General features: G+C 37.6%; 2 protein-coding genes across 2 annotated transcripts; one reads left to right on the top strand and one right to left on the bottom strand.

Moving 5' to 3' along the window:
- Positions 1-11,818: 11,818 nt before the first annotated feature.
- On the bottom strand, positions 11,819-12,837 carry LOC145824168 (uncharacterized). The gene is made up of 3 exons (XM_082923782.1): positions 12,486-12,837; positions 12,116-12,387; positions 11,819-12,013 (listed from the first exon to the last, which is right to left on the bottom strand). The coding sequence occupies exons 1-3, from the start codon at positions 12,835-12,837 to the stop codon at positions 11,819-11,821; spliced, it is 819 nt and encodes a 272-aa protein (XP_082779908.1).
- A 3,940-nt stretch (positions 12,838-16,777) lies between these two features.
- Positions 16,778-18,872, top strand: LOC114263729 (uncharacterized). Its single transcript, XM_028204328.2, has 2 exons — positions 16,778-18,538; positions 18,626-18,872. Exons 1-2 carry the CDS (start codon positions 17,615-17,617, stop codon positions 18,692-18,694), a joined length of 993 nt encoding a protein of 330 aa, XP_028060129.2. The 5' UTR covers positions 16,778-17,614; the 3' UTR covers positions 18,695-18,872.
- The last annotated feature ends 292 nt before the right edge of the window (positions 18,873-19,164 follow it).

The following is a 19,164-nucleotide window of genomic DNA, read 5'->3' as shown; positions in this document are numbered from 1 at the left end:
GGAATAGCATCCTTAAATAAGCATTGGTTTCTCAACCTCCAAACTGACCATAAAACTACAGAGGGAATAATCTTCCAAACTTTGAGTACCCAGGACTTGAGATTATGTCTGCCCCCATTCCACCACTGCACCAGACCTTCTATAGAACCTGGAATTGCCCATGTCTGATCCCACCACTCAACCATGTGAGACCAGCACTTCCATACCATAGGGCACATCAGAAGCACATGTTCAACAGTTTCCACCTCCGCTTGGCAAAAAACACACAAGTTACTAGCACCCGAATGAACAGCCCCAATTCTTTGAAGGAAGGATGAAGTTTTAACTTTGCCACGCCACGCCAACCAACAGAAAAATTGCATCTTTGGAGGGGCCAAAAATTGCATCTTTACAGCCGCAATATTTATATAATAGTGATAGTAAATATTATTATTTTGGTAAGATATTGACTTTTCTTTTAATATATATATATATATTCTATAATCAAAATTTCAATTATAACTTTAGTCTCATACGCAAGTTTGAATTTATAATTTATCTGGCTCGTTAAGGCTTATGAATAGATTTGAGCTCAAGTCAAGCCTAAATTAATAACTTGGCTTGAACTCGGTTCGTTAGATTTTTTTTGAGTTTGAGTTTGAGTTCGAACTCGCTAAAATCTTAATAAATAAGTCTAAATATACTAAAAATTGGATTGGCTCGGCATGACTTGTTTGCATCTAATTTCAAAATCAAATTCTATGAGCAAAAAACTAATTTTTTTTTTTTTTGAATACATGGTTACACAAATGGTTGGTCTTATATGTTATATAGAATTTTTATTAACTGGGTAGTGCTAATGGAGGGGCAAGCTGGAAGAGCTGATGGCAAGAGATTTGAAGGGGGTTGGCAACCGGTGTTTTATAGAGGGAGAGCTGCCGGTCCTAGACGAAGTGGTCCAGGCTTGAAGCTGTTTTCCATTTTTGTTGACAACCTTCCGTATGATATGGATCCTAAAGGCATGTTTATTATGTTCTCTAAGTTTGGAGTGGTGAAGCATGCCTACATATCATTTAAGCGCAGCAAAGTGGGAACAAGATTTGGGTTTGTTCGGTACGAGTGTGTAGTGGCAGCAAAGATGGCGATCCAGAAGGCAAATGGGGTCTGGTGTGGCAAGAAACAACTGAAGGTAAAGTTTGCAGATTATAATAATGAGAAGAATTATCAGAGATCAGTGTCTGGAGAAGTTCATGAGAAACGACTACGAGTGGAAGGTGTAGCAGGGGATGGCGGTGAACCAAATGCATCCAATGTGCCTGTTCGTAAAGGCATTGGGGTGAGTACATGTAGAGGAACAAAATCGTATGCAGACATAGTGAAGGAAGGGGGGGACGAGGCGGATAAGCTGTTAAAAGTGGTAGTTTCAGACGAAGGCAGTGACTGGTTACAGAGATGTATGGTGGTGCGTATTAAGAGTATGTCGATGTTGGGGGAGATGCAGAGCTTGCTCTGGAATTCCAGTTTACATGAAATCCATTTTCGTTTTGGGGGTGGGAATTTAATTCTATTAAATTTTCCAACCGAAGAGTTTTTACACCAGAAGTTTAGTTTGGTGGCAGACCTCATTCAAGACCTCTGTGACGGTATAAGATTATGGGATGAAGATTTGCCAATGGTAACTTCTAGGCTAGTTAAGTTGCACTGTTATGGTATTCCTTTCCATGCATGGAACACTAGCACACTTCATAGTATTGGATCTTTATGGGGGGACATCATCAGAGTGGAAGATAACCTTGTGGGATCAAAATCACTGAACTGTGGCAAGGTATTGGTTCATACTAGGTCCTTGGAAGCAATTAGCTCATCGGTAGAGGTCGAGTGTAATAAGAGAATTTACAAGGTTTCGGTGGGGGAAGGAAGTTACAGTGTAGATTTTGACTATGAGATGCGCCAGAAATGGGGGCTGAACATCTCTTTACCTTCCCGGGCGGAGAGTTCAGTTGCCGGAGTTAACCTTCAACAAGATGTCAGAATCGAGGAGGAGAACCACTCTGACCAAAAGCAGCATGGGAACTTGGTGTTGGTGGCGTCAGACCATGGGAACACCATTTCGGTGGTGAATGATACTTTTGCAGACTGTGGCTTCGTGAAGGATGATGGCATGCACGAAGGCCTAGTAGAACAGGTGGTGGTTAACGTGAGGAAGGATAACAGCTGTTCTGCAGAGGAGGTTAGCATGCTAAAAAAGTTACCAAGAATAGTAAGTGTTGACAGCAGGGTGGCTTCGGGTGGGTTTCCGTTACTCACTCCAGGATTTGTTAAGAGTCTGAGTGGGTCGGAGGGGAGTAGACCCAGTATTAATATTGAGGTAGTATTAGAAGGGGCCCAAGTAGGAGGTCCTGTTGATGGGCCTAGCTGTTCGCTTATTAACAAAGAGGCTCCCCAAACTCCAAACGGATTGGCCCAGTCCCGAGAGCAGACTCTGTGTCTTTCACAAGCCCATGAGCCTGTCAGGGTCAATACTACTACCGTGGGCAGAGAACCAGTGGTTCCAGTTAACACCCATCGTCCTCAGGAAGGCAAGGAAGGAGGTTCGAGAGGAAGGGGAAGGAGAAGAGTTCCCAGAAATGTTGCTTCATTTTCAGGTAGTTTTCAGCGGGGTGCGTTACTCAGGGCTGCGGTTGCAGTCCTCTCACACTCTCAGTCCCAGAACAGCCGATCGAGTAGGAGAAGGAAGCTGGCTATCGAGGAAGCTCACGCCACTTTGCAGCTTGGCAAACGTCTGGGTATGAACTGTGAAGGGAAGGAGAATGAAGTAGTACAAAAGATTGTTGAGCTAGAGCTACAAGATGCAGAGCGGTTTGACAAAATTGCAAAAGGGGGTCAGGTGGGTCAGACCTAATGGGCTGTGAATTGGGGGTGTTTAGCGGGGTTAAAGCTTGATTCCAATGAAGATCATGTCTTGGAATGTTAGAGGATTGGGGAGGCTGGAAAAACGTTGTAGAGTAAAGCAGCTGATAAAAGAAAAAAGAGTAGATGTTTTACTCCTTCAAGAAACAAAGAGTAGAGATATTGATGTTCCCTTTGTGCGATCTATTTGGCCTTGGGAGAAGCTGGAGTTTATGGCAGCAGATTCGGATGGGAGTGCTGGAGGGCTCTTGAGTATTTGGAACCCTGAAGTTTTCTCCTTATCAGAGTGTTGCAGTAACAGAAATTTTTTGCTTCTATCAGGTACTCTGTCTAGTTCATTTGAGTGTGTTTTCTTAAATATTTACGCACCAAATGATGTGGTTCAAAGGGCTAAGCTGTGGGATTCTATCCTCAATGTAAGATCCTCTTTCCAAAAGCCTTGGTGCATGGGTGGTGATTATAATGAGATTAGAGTTCCAGATGAAAGAAGAGGATGCACTAGAAGTTCCAAAGGGATGCAGGATTTTAATAATTTTGTTGATCGGCTGGAAATGATGGATTTACCAATGTTGGGTAGGAAGTTTACATGGTGTAATTCTGTGGACGGTGATAGGTGGAGTAGAATTGATAGGTTTTTGTTGGATCCCCTATGGGTAGAAACCTTTAGTTTGAAGTTGTGGGGCTTACCTAGACTGGTGTCCGACCACTGTCCTCTATTGCTTACGGAAGATGAGAAAAACTGGGGCCCTAAGTCGTTTAGGTTTCTGAATGCTTGGACCCTGCATCCTAGCTTCTTGTCTGTTGTGCAAAAGTCCTGGTTGGATGCGCAGGTACAAGGGTGGGCTGGGTTCAGGGTAAAGGTGAAATTGTGTAGTCTCAAAGCCGAGTTGAAACGGTGGAATTCTGATGTGTTTGGTTGCGTGGAGGACCAACTAAAAAAGGCTGAAGCTGAGTTGCATGAGCTTGATCCGTTGGCAGAAATGGGGACACTAGATCCTCATGAAGTTGTTAGAAGAAGGGAGGTCAAAAACTTGGTGTGGTCATATAGAAAGAAACTGGATTGGATATGGTTCCAAAAGTCTAGAGTAAATTGGGCTCAGAATGGTGATCGGAACACCAAGTTTTTTCATATTATGGCTAGCCAAAGGCAGAATAGGAACTTAGTGGACTCAGTGGTTGTGGAGGGGGTTCGCGTTGAAGACCCAGCTTTGGTAAAACTAGAAGTGCTGAGGTTCTTTTCAAAGGCATTTTCGGAAGATTGGCCATCTCGTCCTAAATTGTCTGGTAGTTTTGTGCGGATCAATAGTGCTAAGGTGGTGGAGTCTCTTGATCCTGAGTTCACTTTGGAAGAAGTTTGGGAGGCTGTAAAAGACTATAATGGGAATAAAGCTCCGGGGCCGGATGGTTTCAACATGATGTGCATCCAGAAATGCTGGAAGATTATAAAAAGTGATTTATTCCAGTTTATGCAGGAGTTCTACCAGCACAGTAAGCTGGTTTCGGGGTTAAATAGCTCTTTTATCACCTTAGTTCCTAAGATTTATAGTCCCTCGGGTTTGTCAGATTTTAGACCAATTAGTTTGGTGGGTATAGTGTATAAAATCTTGGCTAAGGTTCTCTCCAAAAGATTGAAAAGGGTGCTTCCTGATGTAATTGGAGTAGTGCAGACTGCCTTTTTGGGGGGGAGGAATATCTTCGATGGGGTTATGATTGCCAATGAGGTGGTGGATTGGTGGAAGAAGTCTAAAGAGAAGGGTGTCATTTTTAAACTTGACTTTCAAAAAGCTTATGATTCGGTCAACTGGGGTTACCTTTTTTCTATGATGGCCAATCTCGGGTTTAGGGAGAGATGGCTGGATTGGATGAAAACTTGTGTCACCACGGCCAGAATTTCAATTCTTGTTAATGGGTCACCAACAGAAGAGTTCAGTCCACAGAAGGGGTTAAGGCAAGGTGATCCTCTCTCCCCCTTTTTGTTCAACATTGCAGCTGAGGGTCTCAACGTGTTGTTGGAAAGGGCTAAAGCTCTGGGCTTTATTAAGGGAGCTTCTATTGGGTCAGGAAACTTGAATCTGTCCCATCTCCAATTTGCCGATGACTCTATTCTTTTTTGCGATGCTGAGTGGGAGGAGATCGTAAATGTTAAGAGGATTCTTAGATGCTTTGAGATTATGTCAGGCCTTAAAATAAATTTCCACAAAAGTGTGGTGTGCGGAGTTGGGATTAGTGGAGAGTTGGCTCAATTTTTTGCCTCTAAACTTTATTGTCTAAGTAAGAAGCTTCCTCTTCTGTACCTGGGTTTACCCCTAGGTGCTAACCCAAGAAGAAAGAAGACTTGGCAACCTGTGGTGGAGAAGGTAAAAGCTAAATTAGCCTTATGGAAGAGAAGGACGCTTTCATTTGCTGGTCGTCTAACCCTGGTCAAATCTGTCCTTGATAGTCTGCCTGGTTACTACCTCTCTCTCTTCAAATTACCTAAAGGGGTAGCTAAGGAAATTGATAAGTGGAGGGCAACATTTTTATGGGGCAGTTCAGAAATCCGGAGGAAGATTCATTTGGTAAACTGGAAGTTAGTAACTCTTAGTAAAGAGCAAGGAGGGTTAGGCATTAGAAGGGTGAGGGACTTTAATGATTTTTTGCTAACTAAGTGGTGGTGGAGATATGGGGTGGAAGATGAATCTCTGTGGAAGAAAGTAATTTTGAACAAGTATGGGGGAGTTGGTGGTAGATGGCTACCAGTGATGGAAGGGACTAGCAAAGAATCTCTTGTTTGGAGTGATATTCTGAGTGTGTTAAGGGAGAATGCTGAGCGCTTTGAATTCTTTACGTCTAATTGCAAGCTTGTGATAGGAAATGGATGTAGGATTCACTTTTGGCATGATAAGTGGCTGTCGAATGTTCAACTGAAGGTAGAGTTCCCAAGGTTGTTTAGATTATCTGTGGACAAAGAAGGGAATCTGAGCTCTTTCATGCAGAGGAGGGATATCTCAGGAAATTGGAGGCTTCTGTTTACAAGATCTCTTTTTGCGTGGGAGGAAGAGGAGGTTCAAAGGCTGCAAGACTTGATAGGAGCTGCTCCCAGGATAAATGAGGAGCTGCCAGACTCAGTCAGGTGGACTGCATCTCCTTCAGGTCATTTCACTGTGGCTTCAATGAGGAAATGGTATGAGGAGACGCAAGGCCCAAAAATGCAGGTTCCTAATCTGTTATGGAGAGGTGTGGCCCCTCCAAAAGCTCAATTTTTGAGCTGGTTGGCATGGAGGGGCAGGGTTAAAACCATTAGTCTTTTACAGAGGTTTAGGGCCTTAAGCAGTAATGTGGAGAATCTGTGCCTTTTCTGCAAGCTGGAACCAAAGTCCGTGGATCATTTGTTCCTGCAATGCACGGAAATTTGGAAGGTTTGGTCATCTTTGCTTCAATGGTGGGGAGTATCCTGGGTCATTCCTGCTACAGTTGATGGTGTGCTGTTATGGTGGATGGGAACAAAATTCAAGAAGTCAGTTGTGAGGATTTGGAGGCTTGTTCCAATTGCAATGTTATGGTCAGTATGGAGGTTAAGAAATGAGTGTGTTTTTAAAGGAAATCAGCCTAATATGGAAGAGCTTGGTGAAATAGTGAAAGTTAGGGTTGGGTTGTGGGCCAAGTCTGGGCAGCCCGGGTTTCAATACTCAGTGCATGACGTAGTGGCTAATTTGAATCAGGTGACTTCTTGTATTTAGGGCTCTGCTGCTGGGTTGTTTAGTCAGCCAATTTGATTTAGGGGAGTCAGGTTTGGCTCAAGGAAGTCTGCTGGGTTGTAGCTGGCAGTCCTGATTGCTGGTTTGATGCTGCCAGATCTGGTTGCATCAGGTTTGCTCAGAGGAAAAGCCGAGTGGGAGGTTCCAACTTCTGGTCTGTCAAGGCAGTGCAGAGGCCTGCTTGGCTCTGGTCTGTGAAGGCAGTGCTTTTCCTTCAGTCTGTGTTTTGCTTTGTTTTTTGGCAGATCTCCTTCAGTCTGTGTTTTGCTTTGTTTTTGGCTTTGGCTTGTTTCTGGTTTGGATTTGGTGATTGTGGTTGGCTTCTCACCAACTCACCATCTTTCCCCTTTCCCTTCCCCCTCCCCTTCTTCTTTTTTGTTGTTATCCTTTCTCGGTTTTCATCAATAAAGCTTCCTTTTCTTCGCTGATAAAAAAAAAAAAAAAAAACAAATGGTTGGTCTTCGTTAACCCTCACATTGCAAAACCAAAATTGAAGCAAAATACAAGATATATTATCCGTATATAGCATGGCAAAGATGAAAGTAGCAGACTTCTGTTTGAAAGTACTGCAAATTTTAAACCTGCAAAAAACTACTTTCTAGTCAAGGAAAGTGGACAAATTATTAGGTCTCCAGAGGATATATGTACCAAAATTATCAGATGTCTAAATGGCACAATTAACAAACATAATTTTTTTTAACAAAACTCCATACAGAATTTTTATTTTTTGATCGCCGAAGAAAACTATATTTATTAAGGTAATATAAAACAATGATATAAACAACAAAGAGAAGGGGAAGCAAAAGCATCAAATGCATCCACACCACCAAGTTAGTACGGGACCACCAAGAAAACTTTATTGTCTCATTTGTATTCATTTATTAAAATTCAAAATGCCCAACACTATAATTTATAATTGTAAAAATGTCGTTGTCACATTGCTATGATATTATGAAAATTCAATATAAATAATTTCTAAAAACAAATTAAGTGGGCTTGGAACCCTTAATGGGTTGAATTCAATTACTTGAAGATAATTATATAAAGCTATTAAACCTATTGAATCCAAATTGTTGCTAACAAAGGGAAACTATTTGATTTCCAAAACATTGAAAGCAAAAATAGAATATGGTTTAGGGAGAAGACAGAAAGACAAAGTATAGGATAAAAGCTGTATATATGTGTGGTAAAGGGCTGTTGATTTTAGTAACCATCAATGCTCATAGTACAATGAAATGCCACACACTAGGCCTCTTTATCAAAGGAAATGAAAGCACTTATAATTTGGGGTTCAATATGCTCTCATTGTCAACTATACATTCATCACCTTTTTCTGCTTTCATGGTTATCTCTTCCTTGACAGCAACCCAAGAACAACTCAGCTCACAAATTTCTTGTGGTCCTCCTCATAATGTCAGTCTAAAGAGTACAGGCTCAGCTAGGGAATCACAAACGCACTGTAGCCATGTTTGGTGCAATTTATAAGTCATGTTTATAATTTTTTTTAAAACTTTGTGTCATACTATTTGATATATCTTCTGCTTATCTATTGTGAAGTAAAAATAATTTAAATATATTAAAAATAATTGATTATTTACTCAAACTTTAATTTTTACTTTCTGATTATTAACCAAACAGACCCTTGCGTGTGAGAGACAGGGGGGTAAGTGGGAGGGCTGCATGTATATGGAAAGAAAACAGTAGAATGCAAAGAGGGGTTTTCAATGGTGGATTGAACTATTATTGTTGTAAAGTAAGATGAGATGGGTAGAAAGCAATGGCAAGCAGTGATTGGCTAGGGTTTCAAGGAGGTCTTGTGAATATATCAGTGGCAAGTACAATCCTACACAACCCTTTCTTCACCATGTGTGTCTCAGTTCCTATACAAACGCAATAATAAATATCCAGAAAGTATCTGGAAAACACATTTATAGATTACAATTACTTTACGTAGTGCTTATATCACATTAATTTTAAATTTACATCACATATTTTATTTTAAAAATATAAATGTGGGGACATTTTTTTCATGGGCCATAACATTGTATTAATTATTTTGTCTTTGTGAAACTTCGTGTTGGTTTAATAATAGAAGAATATATATATTTATATTCATTATAACAAATTAAGAATTTTGGTACGAAATTGTTTGGTTCCTATAAGTATGATTATTAGTGATATTTTTTAAATTTTGTTTTAATTTTTTTTTGACTTTTTCGGACGGTTTTTCCGTGACAACTCACATGGTAACTTTAATTGGTCTCCTAATATTTTTTGAAAATATATTTTTTACTTTTACAGAAAAAAAGCTCAATCTCTAAAATTCTTATATATTGTAAAGAGAATTTAAAAAAATGATTTATTAGTCAAGGACATAGACACATAATATTTTAAACTCATGTGACATTCTAGCTAAAAAATCATAAAAATAAAAACACTATACACCCTAAAAAAATGTTTAGAATTTAAATGTAAAGTATAAATTTTATATTCAAAATAAATGAAATTTATACATTTTAAATTTTAAATACTTGTTTAATTTTAATATATTTTAAATTTTTTTTTAAAAGTTGGTGACGTGTTCATTTTTATGGGTGTGTATGACATTAGATTTAAGGATTATTTTATTTTAGTTGTAAAAACATGATTAATGAAATTGTTTGGTGAGAATAATAAATTATTATTTTGATTTTTTTTTTTTCATTTTTGCTCCACTGTTGTTGGACAAGCCGCCAGAGGTGGCCGACTTTGCTTGATGGTGGTGGTGATGGTGATTTGGACAGATAGGCAAATTAGGTAAATATATAAGTGATAGTGAATCTATAGGTGAATGATAGATAAATGATCCGTACACATATAGATAAGGGTAATATAATTTTTTAAATTGTTATGACCTTCAAAAGAGGGTAATTATACAGTAATCTCAGAGTATTGACACGAGATATTACATAATATTATGATTGGTGAAAAATGTGGATATATGAGATATTATATTGGGTGTTTGAGAAATATGAGAAGATATATTGAATGATGATTAGTTAAGAAATAAAGATACATAATATTCCAAAAATATTAAATAATTTTCCCCAAAAAGATTATAATATAATGCTATTACTCCAACAATTTCAAAACTATACTTATGACCCGAACGCTATATATTTTTCTAGATATTTGTAAATACATATTTTTGCTATAAAAAAATTAATAAAAAAAAAAAAAAAAGGTATATGATAAGCACGCGTCAGGCGAAGGAACAAACAAAACAACATTCTATCACAATACACCTGTGGAGAGAGAGAGAGGGAGGGAGCTACTACTTTCTTTTAGTGAAAGAGACAGGGAGAAGAGAAGAGTAGTCACACAGCCAGTCAAAGGATCAATTGCCTTACAGGGCAGAGGCCAGGCCTCGTCACTGTATTATATAGATACATATAATGCCCTCTCTCTCTCTCTCTCTGATGTCATCAGCTAAAATAATTGTCCTTTGTCTAGGGTTTGAATTGAAGTGGCCACGATGTGCCACAGAAAAAAAGTTGTGTTTGCAGGTATCTCCATCAAACATCTCATACTCACAGGTTGTGAGAAGAAAAGAAAGGAAGAAAGACAGAGCAACGCTAACCCACATACTCTCTCCCACAAAGAAAATGGAATCCATGCAACTTCTTAGTAAAAAAATATATTAGAGAAATGATTTATAACCACAAATTTCTTATATATATATAAGGGTAATTCTATGTTACACATGTCTTCTAATTACGACTTTTGCAGTCCGTGATTTTAATTTATTGGGTGCCAATTATAACTTAATTATGACTTAACATTTTAGCGTTAGTTATAATTTATTGTAATATTAGTTATGATCAGTGGCAGAGGAAAAGAAGGGCGAGGGTGTCACGTCCCTCCTCCCCCGTTTTGAAATTATTATTTTATTTTATTTTTTTATTATTTATTTATTTTTTTGTTTTTGTGTGTCTTGTTGTCATATACAAAATATATTTTTTTTCTTAACATTTTTTGGTTAAAGATTATTGTATTGTTCACAACAAGTAGTTATTTGATACTTTGAGAGAACTATGTAGTATTATTTATGTAATAGTTTAAACCAATAGTATAGCGAAAAATCTTATAAATTGAATATAATAAACTCATTATTTTCAAGCAGTTGACAGATTGCTTAGTGTGATTTGTGATTTTTATGCTTTGAGCATCATGTAGGCAATACTATATGGTATTCTAAGACTATTTAATAATTTTCATTTAAAACACATCATTTTTAAGCAATGTCATCTCTTCAATATTTTTCTATCAAATAAAAATTAAATAGATTTTATAATAATTTATCCTATAAACGATGTGTTTTTATTTTCTAAAATTAAGAATTTTAATCCATAATTTTTTGTGCTAAAATTACAAACTTACATCACCATCCCGTACTGAACTATTCTACACTATTATAGAATTTTAATTTGTTCCTATTAATAATGAATATGTAATTTTTATGCTTAAATTTAGCTCATAAAATTATTATTATCTTAGGGCTGGTTTGACATGTTTGAAAAAAGTCAAAAAGTCAAAATCACTATCCTATTTAAGTCACATCATCTTATTTAAGTCATATCACCTCTTTAACACATCACTTTAAATGCAATCCAAATCCAACTCATATTTCATAAGTTAAAAAATGTACTTATTTATATCATTCTAAACAACCCTTAATGTTCATCATGATTTTTTTTAAATAAAAAATTATAATTAATAGTGTCCCCTCTAACTCAATTTTCTGACTCCGCCACTGGTTATTTTTTTTTTGATCAGCGAAGAAAGGAAACTTTATTGATGAAAAACGAGTAAGGGAAAAAGGGAGAAGGTGAGGGGGTAGGGGTAGGGGAAAGATGGTGAGTTGGTGAGTAACCAACCACAATCAACAAACCCAAACCACAAAACAACCGAAATCCGAAACATACCAAATCGAACAGATAAAAACTACTGCCAGCCAAAAAACAAAACAAAAACAATACATCCAGACAGCAGACCACACTAAAAAGAATCAGCCTATCAATGAGGCAGGAAGATCAGCATGAGGGCATCCCTTAGATCAACACAGCAATTCAAACCAAAGGGTAAATGCACTGCCTACCCAGACCAGAACCAAGCAGGCCTCTACACTGCCTTGACAGACCCGAAGCTGGTACCTACCACTCTGCAACGAAGCTGCATACATACCAATCTGCTTCAAACCCATCTGCTAGCATTCTACATAATGACATAAGCTTCACTTCCAGGAGCTTCACTGGAACCAGAGAGAGAGCTTCAGACCAGACTTCTACAAACAAATCTGCTTCTTCCCACACTGCTACCACTCTGCATAATGACAGACCAAGCATAACCTACAAGATACAACCTCTCACCTGCTTCAAATTTGCGACAATATCATGCACAGTGTAATTCACCCCTTTAACATATGACTTGATCCATAGTGCAATTCTTACTTTCATTTGCTCTACTATCTGTGCAAACTCTGCAGTGCCATTGTTAAATAGGCATTCATTCCTAAGTTTCCATAAGGACCACAGCATGGCCAAAGGGACCACCTTCCAAATGTTGAACTCCTTCTTCCTGAATTTCATACCAGACCACCAGTCAAGCAAAATAACCACAGATCCTGGTGTTACCCACTGCACTTCCCACCAGTTTACCACCGCAGACCATAACTTCCATACCAATGGGCATAAAAGCAACACATGATTTATGGTTTCTACCCCTGCTTTGCAAAATACACATAGTGTGCTGACATTGGCAGGTATAGCTCCAATCCTTTGTATGAATTCTGTTGTTTTAAGTCTCCCTTTCCAAGCTAACCAGCTGAAGAACTGAGCCTTGGGGGGGCTGCATTTTTCCACAGGAACTTTGAAATGGAAACTGTGGGTCCATTAACTAATTCCAACCTTTTCCATACTGATGCCACAGAGAATACTCCAGAATTACTTGCTCTCCACAAACAGTAATCCTCAGTCAGAGGATTTAGATTAGGTACCTCTGCGAGTAATACATTTAGCCTATGAACTTCCTCCTCCTCCCAAGCTAAAAGTGATCTTCTAAATGCCAACTTCCAATCACTGCCCGGCCCTTTCCGGTGGTAAAAAAATTGCAAGGCACCTTTCTTCTCCACTGATAAACTAAATAGTCTAGGAAATTCACTCCTAAGACTCATATCATTGAACCATCTATCCGTCCAAAAATGAATTCTTTCCCCATTTCCCAAAATAATCCTGAAGTTTTGTGAGAAAAACTCTGCCGCTACAGTATTTGCTGAAGGTAGTGATACAATGTCCTTCCATACTGTAGATATCGTTGCAGCTGACACTGTTTCTGGTTTTCACCTGCCCCCATTCCCACCATATCTGCTACATACCACCATTTTCCATAGTGACTGTTGTTGATGACCATACCTCCACCACCATTTTAACATTAAACAGATGTTAACATCACTGAGACTTCTCACACCCAACCCCTCTTGGGCTTTACTTTTACACACCTCTTTCCATTGGACTAAGTGAATTTTCCTTAGAACTTCCGATCCACCCCACAAGAAGTTTGATTGAATACTATCAATTGTTTTAGCAACACCAATAGGCAATTTGAAAATAGATAGAAAATACACTGGGAGATTTGACAATCCAGACTTAATTAGGGTCAATCTACCGGCAAAGGACAAGAATCTCCTCTTCCAAGATGCTAATTTCTTTTTAACCTTCTCCACCACTGGTTTCCAAGTACTTTTTTTCCTTGGGTTGGCCCCTAAGGGTAAGCCAAGATATGACAAAGGTAGACTCTGGCTGAGGCAATTCAGATTGTTAGCAAACTCCTTAACTAACTCCTCTTCCACTCCAATTCCACAAACAATACTTTTATGAAAATTAATCTTGAGGCCTGACAAGACTTCAAAACATCTCAAAATTCTTTTAAGCACCCTGATTTCATCCCAATTGGCTTCACAAAAAATAATAGTGTCATCTGCAAATTGTAAATGAGAGATTATCAATTCTTGATGGCCAACTGAAGCTCCTCTGATCATCCCCTGTTCTTTAGCTCTCTCTAACAGAATATTTAGTCCTTCTGCAACTATAGTAAAAAGGAAAGGCGATAGTGGATCTCATTGCCTTAAACCCCTCTGAGGAGAGAACTCTGCTGTGGGTGACCCATTTACAAGCACTGAGATCCTTGACGTAGAAATACAAGACCTAATCCAACCCACCCATTTAACTCCAAATCCAAAGTTTTCCATCATTGACAACAAAAAACTCCCAGTTGACTGAATCATAGGCCTTCTCAAAGTCCAATTTCAGAATGATTCCTTTTTTCTTGGACTTTCTCCACCAATCCACCACTTCATTAGCAATTAAGACCCCATCAAGGATGCATCTACCCGAAAGAAAAGCAGTTTGAACCTCTCCTATGAGTTTTGGGAGCACTTGTCTTATTCTTCTGGACAACACTTTAGCCAACACTTTATAAATCGAGCTAACCAAACTTATAGGCCTAAAATCACTCAAGTCTAGAGGGTTCTTCTTTTTAGGAATCAAGGTAATGAAAGAGCTGTTTACCCCTTTAGCCAACTTCCCATTACGATGAAACTCTTGGAACAACTGCATGAAGTCACCTTTCATTATAGACCAGCACTTTTGAATGCAATGCAGATTGAAGCCATCAGGTCTAAGAGCTTTATTCCCATCACAGTCTTGAATGGCTGCCCAGATTTCTGCTTCACTAAAATTAGCCTCCAGCACTTCCTTTGAATCAACATCAGTAATGGACAAAAAAGACCCTGCCAACTTAGGCCTACTCTCCCAGCTTTCAGCAAATACCCTTGTAAAATAATTCTCCACTACTTGCTTCACTATGCTTGGGTCTTCCACCGCAACACCATTTACCTGAACGGAGTCCAATGAATTTTTCCTCTGCCTGTTACTTGCCATCAAGTGAAATAGTCTAGTATTTTTATCCCCATTTTGTGCCCATGACTCCGCCACTGGTTATGATATTATTTTGATTGGGATTCAAGTACTTTTTAGTTATACATCATGTAATGTTTGGTTATAATTTTATTTTTTTAAGTTATGATTATCATAAGATTGAGTTATTCACGAATATCATAACTTACACCTGGTACATTTTTTTTTCCTTTGGGTGTTAGGCTTTAGTTTTTTTTGGGGGGAGATTTGGTGATAGCCCCCTCATTATTTAATTTGTTTTTCAAAAGGACAAGAATTATATAAGTACTTTCAAAACCCCCTAATATTTTAAAACTTGTTTCTTTTACTATATTACGTTCATATCTATCAGCTCTCCTATTTAGCCATCTTCACTGTGTATGTTAGAGTAAAATTTTACTCTGTATAAAAGTAAAATTTTACTCTATATAACAGTAAAATTTTACTTTGAATAAGAGGAAAATGTTACATTCTGAAACTAAAAGTAAAATTTTACTCTGTATAAAAGTAAAATTTTACTCCGAAAAACTAGTAAAATGTTAGACTTTACACAAAAGTAAAATTTTACTCTGTATAAAAGTAAAATTTTATTCTGAAAAATGAGTAAACTGTGAGACTCTGAAGTTAAAAGTGAAATGTTACTCTGCACAAAAATAAAAAAGCGAAGGCAGTGTTTGTGGTGGTTGAAGTATTTGGCAATGACTATCTCTTGACAGTAAAATTTTACTGTCATTCTAACATCAGAGTAAAATTTTACTCTAATTCTCGAACAAAAAACAGAGCAATAGAACCAGAGTAAAATTTTACTCTCATTATCTGAAACAAAAAATAGAGCAAACTCTGGTTCTATCAAATGAAATTAGATAAAAAACGACAAAAATAAATAATAAAAAAAACAAACAAAAACAAAACAAATTAATTAACAAATCAACATATCTAATTGAGAAGAAAAACTTCTAAAACTCGATCAACAATCACAAATCTCAATGAAAAGAATACATGTGTTCAACAACACTCATACACACAAATAGATATATATATACATATATTTTCTTGTTCTTCTTACAACCGTAGAGAAATCTAGAGACTACGCGGACTCCGTGCTGCGGATTAGGATAGAACTTTTGTCACAAGTTCAGTTGTCGTTTTCTTCACTATTTTACCACATCAAACTCCGAACCTTTCACCACATTAGCATCGTAACCGTATTCAAACTCCAGCCTCACCTCCACCGAAGTATTCTTCACGTTGACACTGCTGTATGCAACAGCATAACCTCGAGAAGCCGACGGCGATTGAAGCTGCTGTCAACGAGGTCGTCGTCTTCAAAGTTGCCTTTGCTGCTGAATCGAAAATCCAGATCTGTCGTTGCTTCTGCTCAACTGTGAGATCTAAATCTGTTGATTCCAGATCTAGATCCACCACCACTACCGGGCGTGAAATCTGTGATGTTTGTCGCTGATCTTGGTAGAGCGGATGAGGAGAGAGAAGGAAAAGGTGGGAAGATCTAGTTGAGGGGTATAATAGTCTGAAAAAATATTTAAATAATAAATTTTGTCTTTTATGCAAGACTTTATAATTATGAGGGAGTTTAGAAAATATAATTTTTTTTCTTAATCCTTTAAACAATGAAAGGAAGGTAAAAGGGATTTATAACTAAATTTCTTTTTTTTTTTTTTTTTTTTTTTTTTTTTTTTTTTTTTTGGGAGATGTTGGTCACACCTGAAATTTTGGGGCTGTTGGTCACACCTGAAATAAAACGTAAATTATTGATTCTGTTTTCTATTTATTAGATTTTTTCCCCTCAATTTGTAGTATTGTTGTATTACGATAGAAAAAGAAAAAAAAGAGTAATACTACATGTATTGAAACTCTCTTGTTAAAAATATACATATCTAAATATTATTAGACGTGCAAATATTTTATTTTTGTAAAAGTCAATCATAATTTTTTATATTTTTAGGTCTCGTTTATCAACTATATATTTTAATTAAAAAAAATCAAATATCACTATAAATTGTCATATTACTCTCTTTACTTTAGTTAGAATTTTAGATTTCGTTTGACAACATAATTTTTTAGCTTAAAAATTATTAAAAAAACTAAAAAATTAATAATCTATACTTAAAAAATCAAAAAAAAAAATTTTCTCTATTTTTTACACATCTTTTTATAAAAAATTTAAAAATCATCACAAATATATAATTTTTTTATATTATGTTTTAATTAAAAAATTAAAATATTATTAAAATATTTTATTCCCAAAGATAAGTTTCTGTAAAATTATTATGCAGGGTGAGGAATTTCCCATCAATCTCCCACATGGCAGCTAGCATGTGAAGTGGCACCATAACAAATGTTTTATCTATTTCCTTTACCTTTCATATGGTCTAATCACACGCACGAGTCAACTTTTTCTCTAAAAGTTCAGATGTAGAAATCCATTTCCCCCTCTTTCTCCAATAAATAAATTATGCCCTTTACTTTGCCTTCTTTATCTTCTCTACAATCACGATAACATACCACCTTCTCTCACTTCTCTCTTTCATTCAAAAGCCCCCCCACCCCCCATCCATGGCTGTCTTTCTCAAAGCCCTAGTCCTTCCTTGAAAGAGAGATAGAGCTCAGTTGAATCTACTCTCTCTCTCTCAAACACACAAACATAAACAATCCCACACAAAATACTGAAGTACATATGTTCTATTAGGAGGAGAGGCTAAATATCATGTCTTTCTCAAGCTTTAGACCTTTTTAGCATATCTATTCATCACAGTACTCTCTCTCTCTCTCTCTCTCTCTCTCTCTCGAACTAGCTAGTCTATTTCAAGTCTTTGTTACTGCTTGAACGGGTGAACCAAAAAAAGGATGGAGATGGTACACTAATCCTTTGGTAATTGGTATGCTTCTGTTATCTGTCTTTCTCGAGCTTTCTAGTTCCCACTTTCCCACTAGCTTTCACAAGCTAGGTTTTCTTTTGGCCTTTGTTGTGCATATAAAATGTATCCCAACAATAGCAATGGCAACAACACCAACCCCATTTCTTACACTCATTATTTCAGTGACATAACCCCAAATTATAAACAAGAAGACCACCCTCCCTCCTCTCCCTTATTTTACCTTCCTTCTCCTTACATTCCCTATGACGACAACATCCTCCATGACCTCTTTCTCCAGCAGCAACCCCTGACAGCTGTTGAGGGTACTGCATCGGAGGAGGTTGTGATGGTAGATTCGATCAAGAACAATCGAATCTGCCAACATATGCCGAGAAAAAGATCTTCCAAGAAAGACCGCCACAGCAAGATTGACACTGCTCAAGGTCCCAGGGACCGGAGGATGAGACTGTCCCTCAAAGTCGCTGGCGAGTTCTTTGGCCTGCAGGACATGCTGGGCTTCGATAAAGCGAGCAAAACTGTCGAATGGTTGCTAAACAAGTCAAAAACTGCGATCAAAGAGCTCACTAAAGGGTTTCCCCATATGAAGCAGACCCGTAATGTTGGCATAAACAGTCCGTCTTCTGCTTCTGACTGTGAAGATGTGTCTGGAATCGATGATGCCATTGCAGTCGATGCAAATCAACAGGTGAGGAGTAATAAGGGAAAACCCTCCAAAGAGAAGAAGATGAGACCAATGCGTAAATCAGCATTTGACCCTCTTGCTAAAGAATCGAGGGAAAAGGCGAGGGCAAGGGCGAGGGAGAGAACAAGAGTAAAGAGATCAAAACTATCTTCAGAAGCAATGAATCATGACATGATGAACCGGTTAGGGTCTTCAAATACTTTTGAAAATGGTGATGGCAAAGAAACCGGTACCCAAAGCCACAAAATGAATCAATCCCTTGACGTACCTCCCGGGATTGAAGATCTGAGCTCCTCCATCATCTTCAACTATGATCACCACAACCCTGGAATTTCTCAAGAGGTTAGTTCTAAAAGTTTACCCATTTTTCACCCAAAACAAAAAATAAATAAATTTGTGCTAACCCTCAAAATATAATTGTTTTTGCAGCATCAATTCACAGGTTTTCAAGTTTATGGCAAACCATGGGAGGCCTACAACAATATAAATCTGTGCTAAACTTATATTATCGCGTGCTTCGAGCGGATGCCATTACAAAAAGGCTATCCGCTTTTCTTTCTACTTGGAAAAAAAATGTAAGATATGTGCATATTCTACTGTGAACTTGTTCATCAATGATTGCTATATATGTATCCTTCATTAATGGAAACACTTCTATTTTTGTTGTTGTGGAATATATCTCGTCTCCTTGTGAACCCTCTTGTGGTTATACCATATAGACCTAACAAAACTGGATAAATAAGTACTGAGAAAGGAGTGTTTAGTCTCAGTTGTAACAGTACTAGCCCTATAATTGCCCCTTCACTCTTTTCTTTTTGCATACTGGTAATAAATCTACTCTCTACTTTTTTTTTTTTTTTTTTTTTTTATCAGCAGAAAAGAAATTTTATTAATGAATAATGAAATACACCATACATCAATAGTATGCACCATACTCTTTACTTTAAGTTCATGGTTTTAAAATGAAT

This window comes from Camellia sinensis, chromosome 4, assembly GCF_055761805.1.
Source record: "Camellia sinensis isolate YWXY chromosome 4, ASM5576180v1, whole genome shotgun sequence".
NCBI lineage: Eukaryota > Viridiplantae > Streptophyta > Magnoliopsida > Ericales > Theaceae > Camellia > Camellia sinensis.
The sequence above is the reverse complement of the archived record's forward strand: the minus strand, read 5'-3'. Positions and strand labels throughout refer to the sequence as shown.

Excerpts from the sequence above, each read along its gene's own strand:
- LOC145824168 (XM_082923782.1), bottom strand. The coding sequence starts at position 12,837 with ATGAGTCTTAGGAGTGAATTTCCTAGACTATTTAGTTTATCAGTGGAG. Across the intron at positions 12,388-12,485 it reads AAGGCTCAGTTCTTCAGCTG|GGGTAGAAACCATAAATCAT; the intron begins GTTAGCTTGGAA and ends TTTGCAAAGCAG. Across the intron at positions 12,014-12,115 it reads AGATAGTAGAGCAAATGAAA|GTTATGCTTGGTCTGTCATT; the intron begins GTAAGAATTGCA and ends TGTATCTTGTAG.
- LOC114263729 (XM_028204328.2), top strand. The coding sequence starts at position 17,615 with ATGTATCCCAACAATAGCAATGGCAACAACACCAACCCCATTTCTTAC. Across the intron at positions 18,539-18,625 it reads ACCCTGGAATTTCTCAAGAG|CATCAATTCACAGGTTTTCA; the intron begins GTTAGTTCTAAA and ends TTGTTTTTGCAG.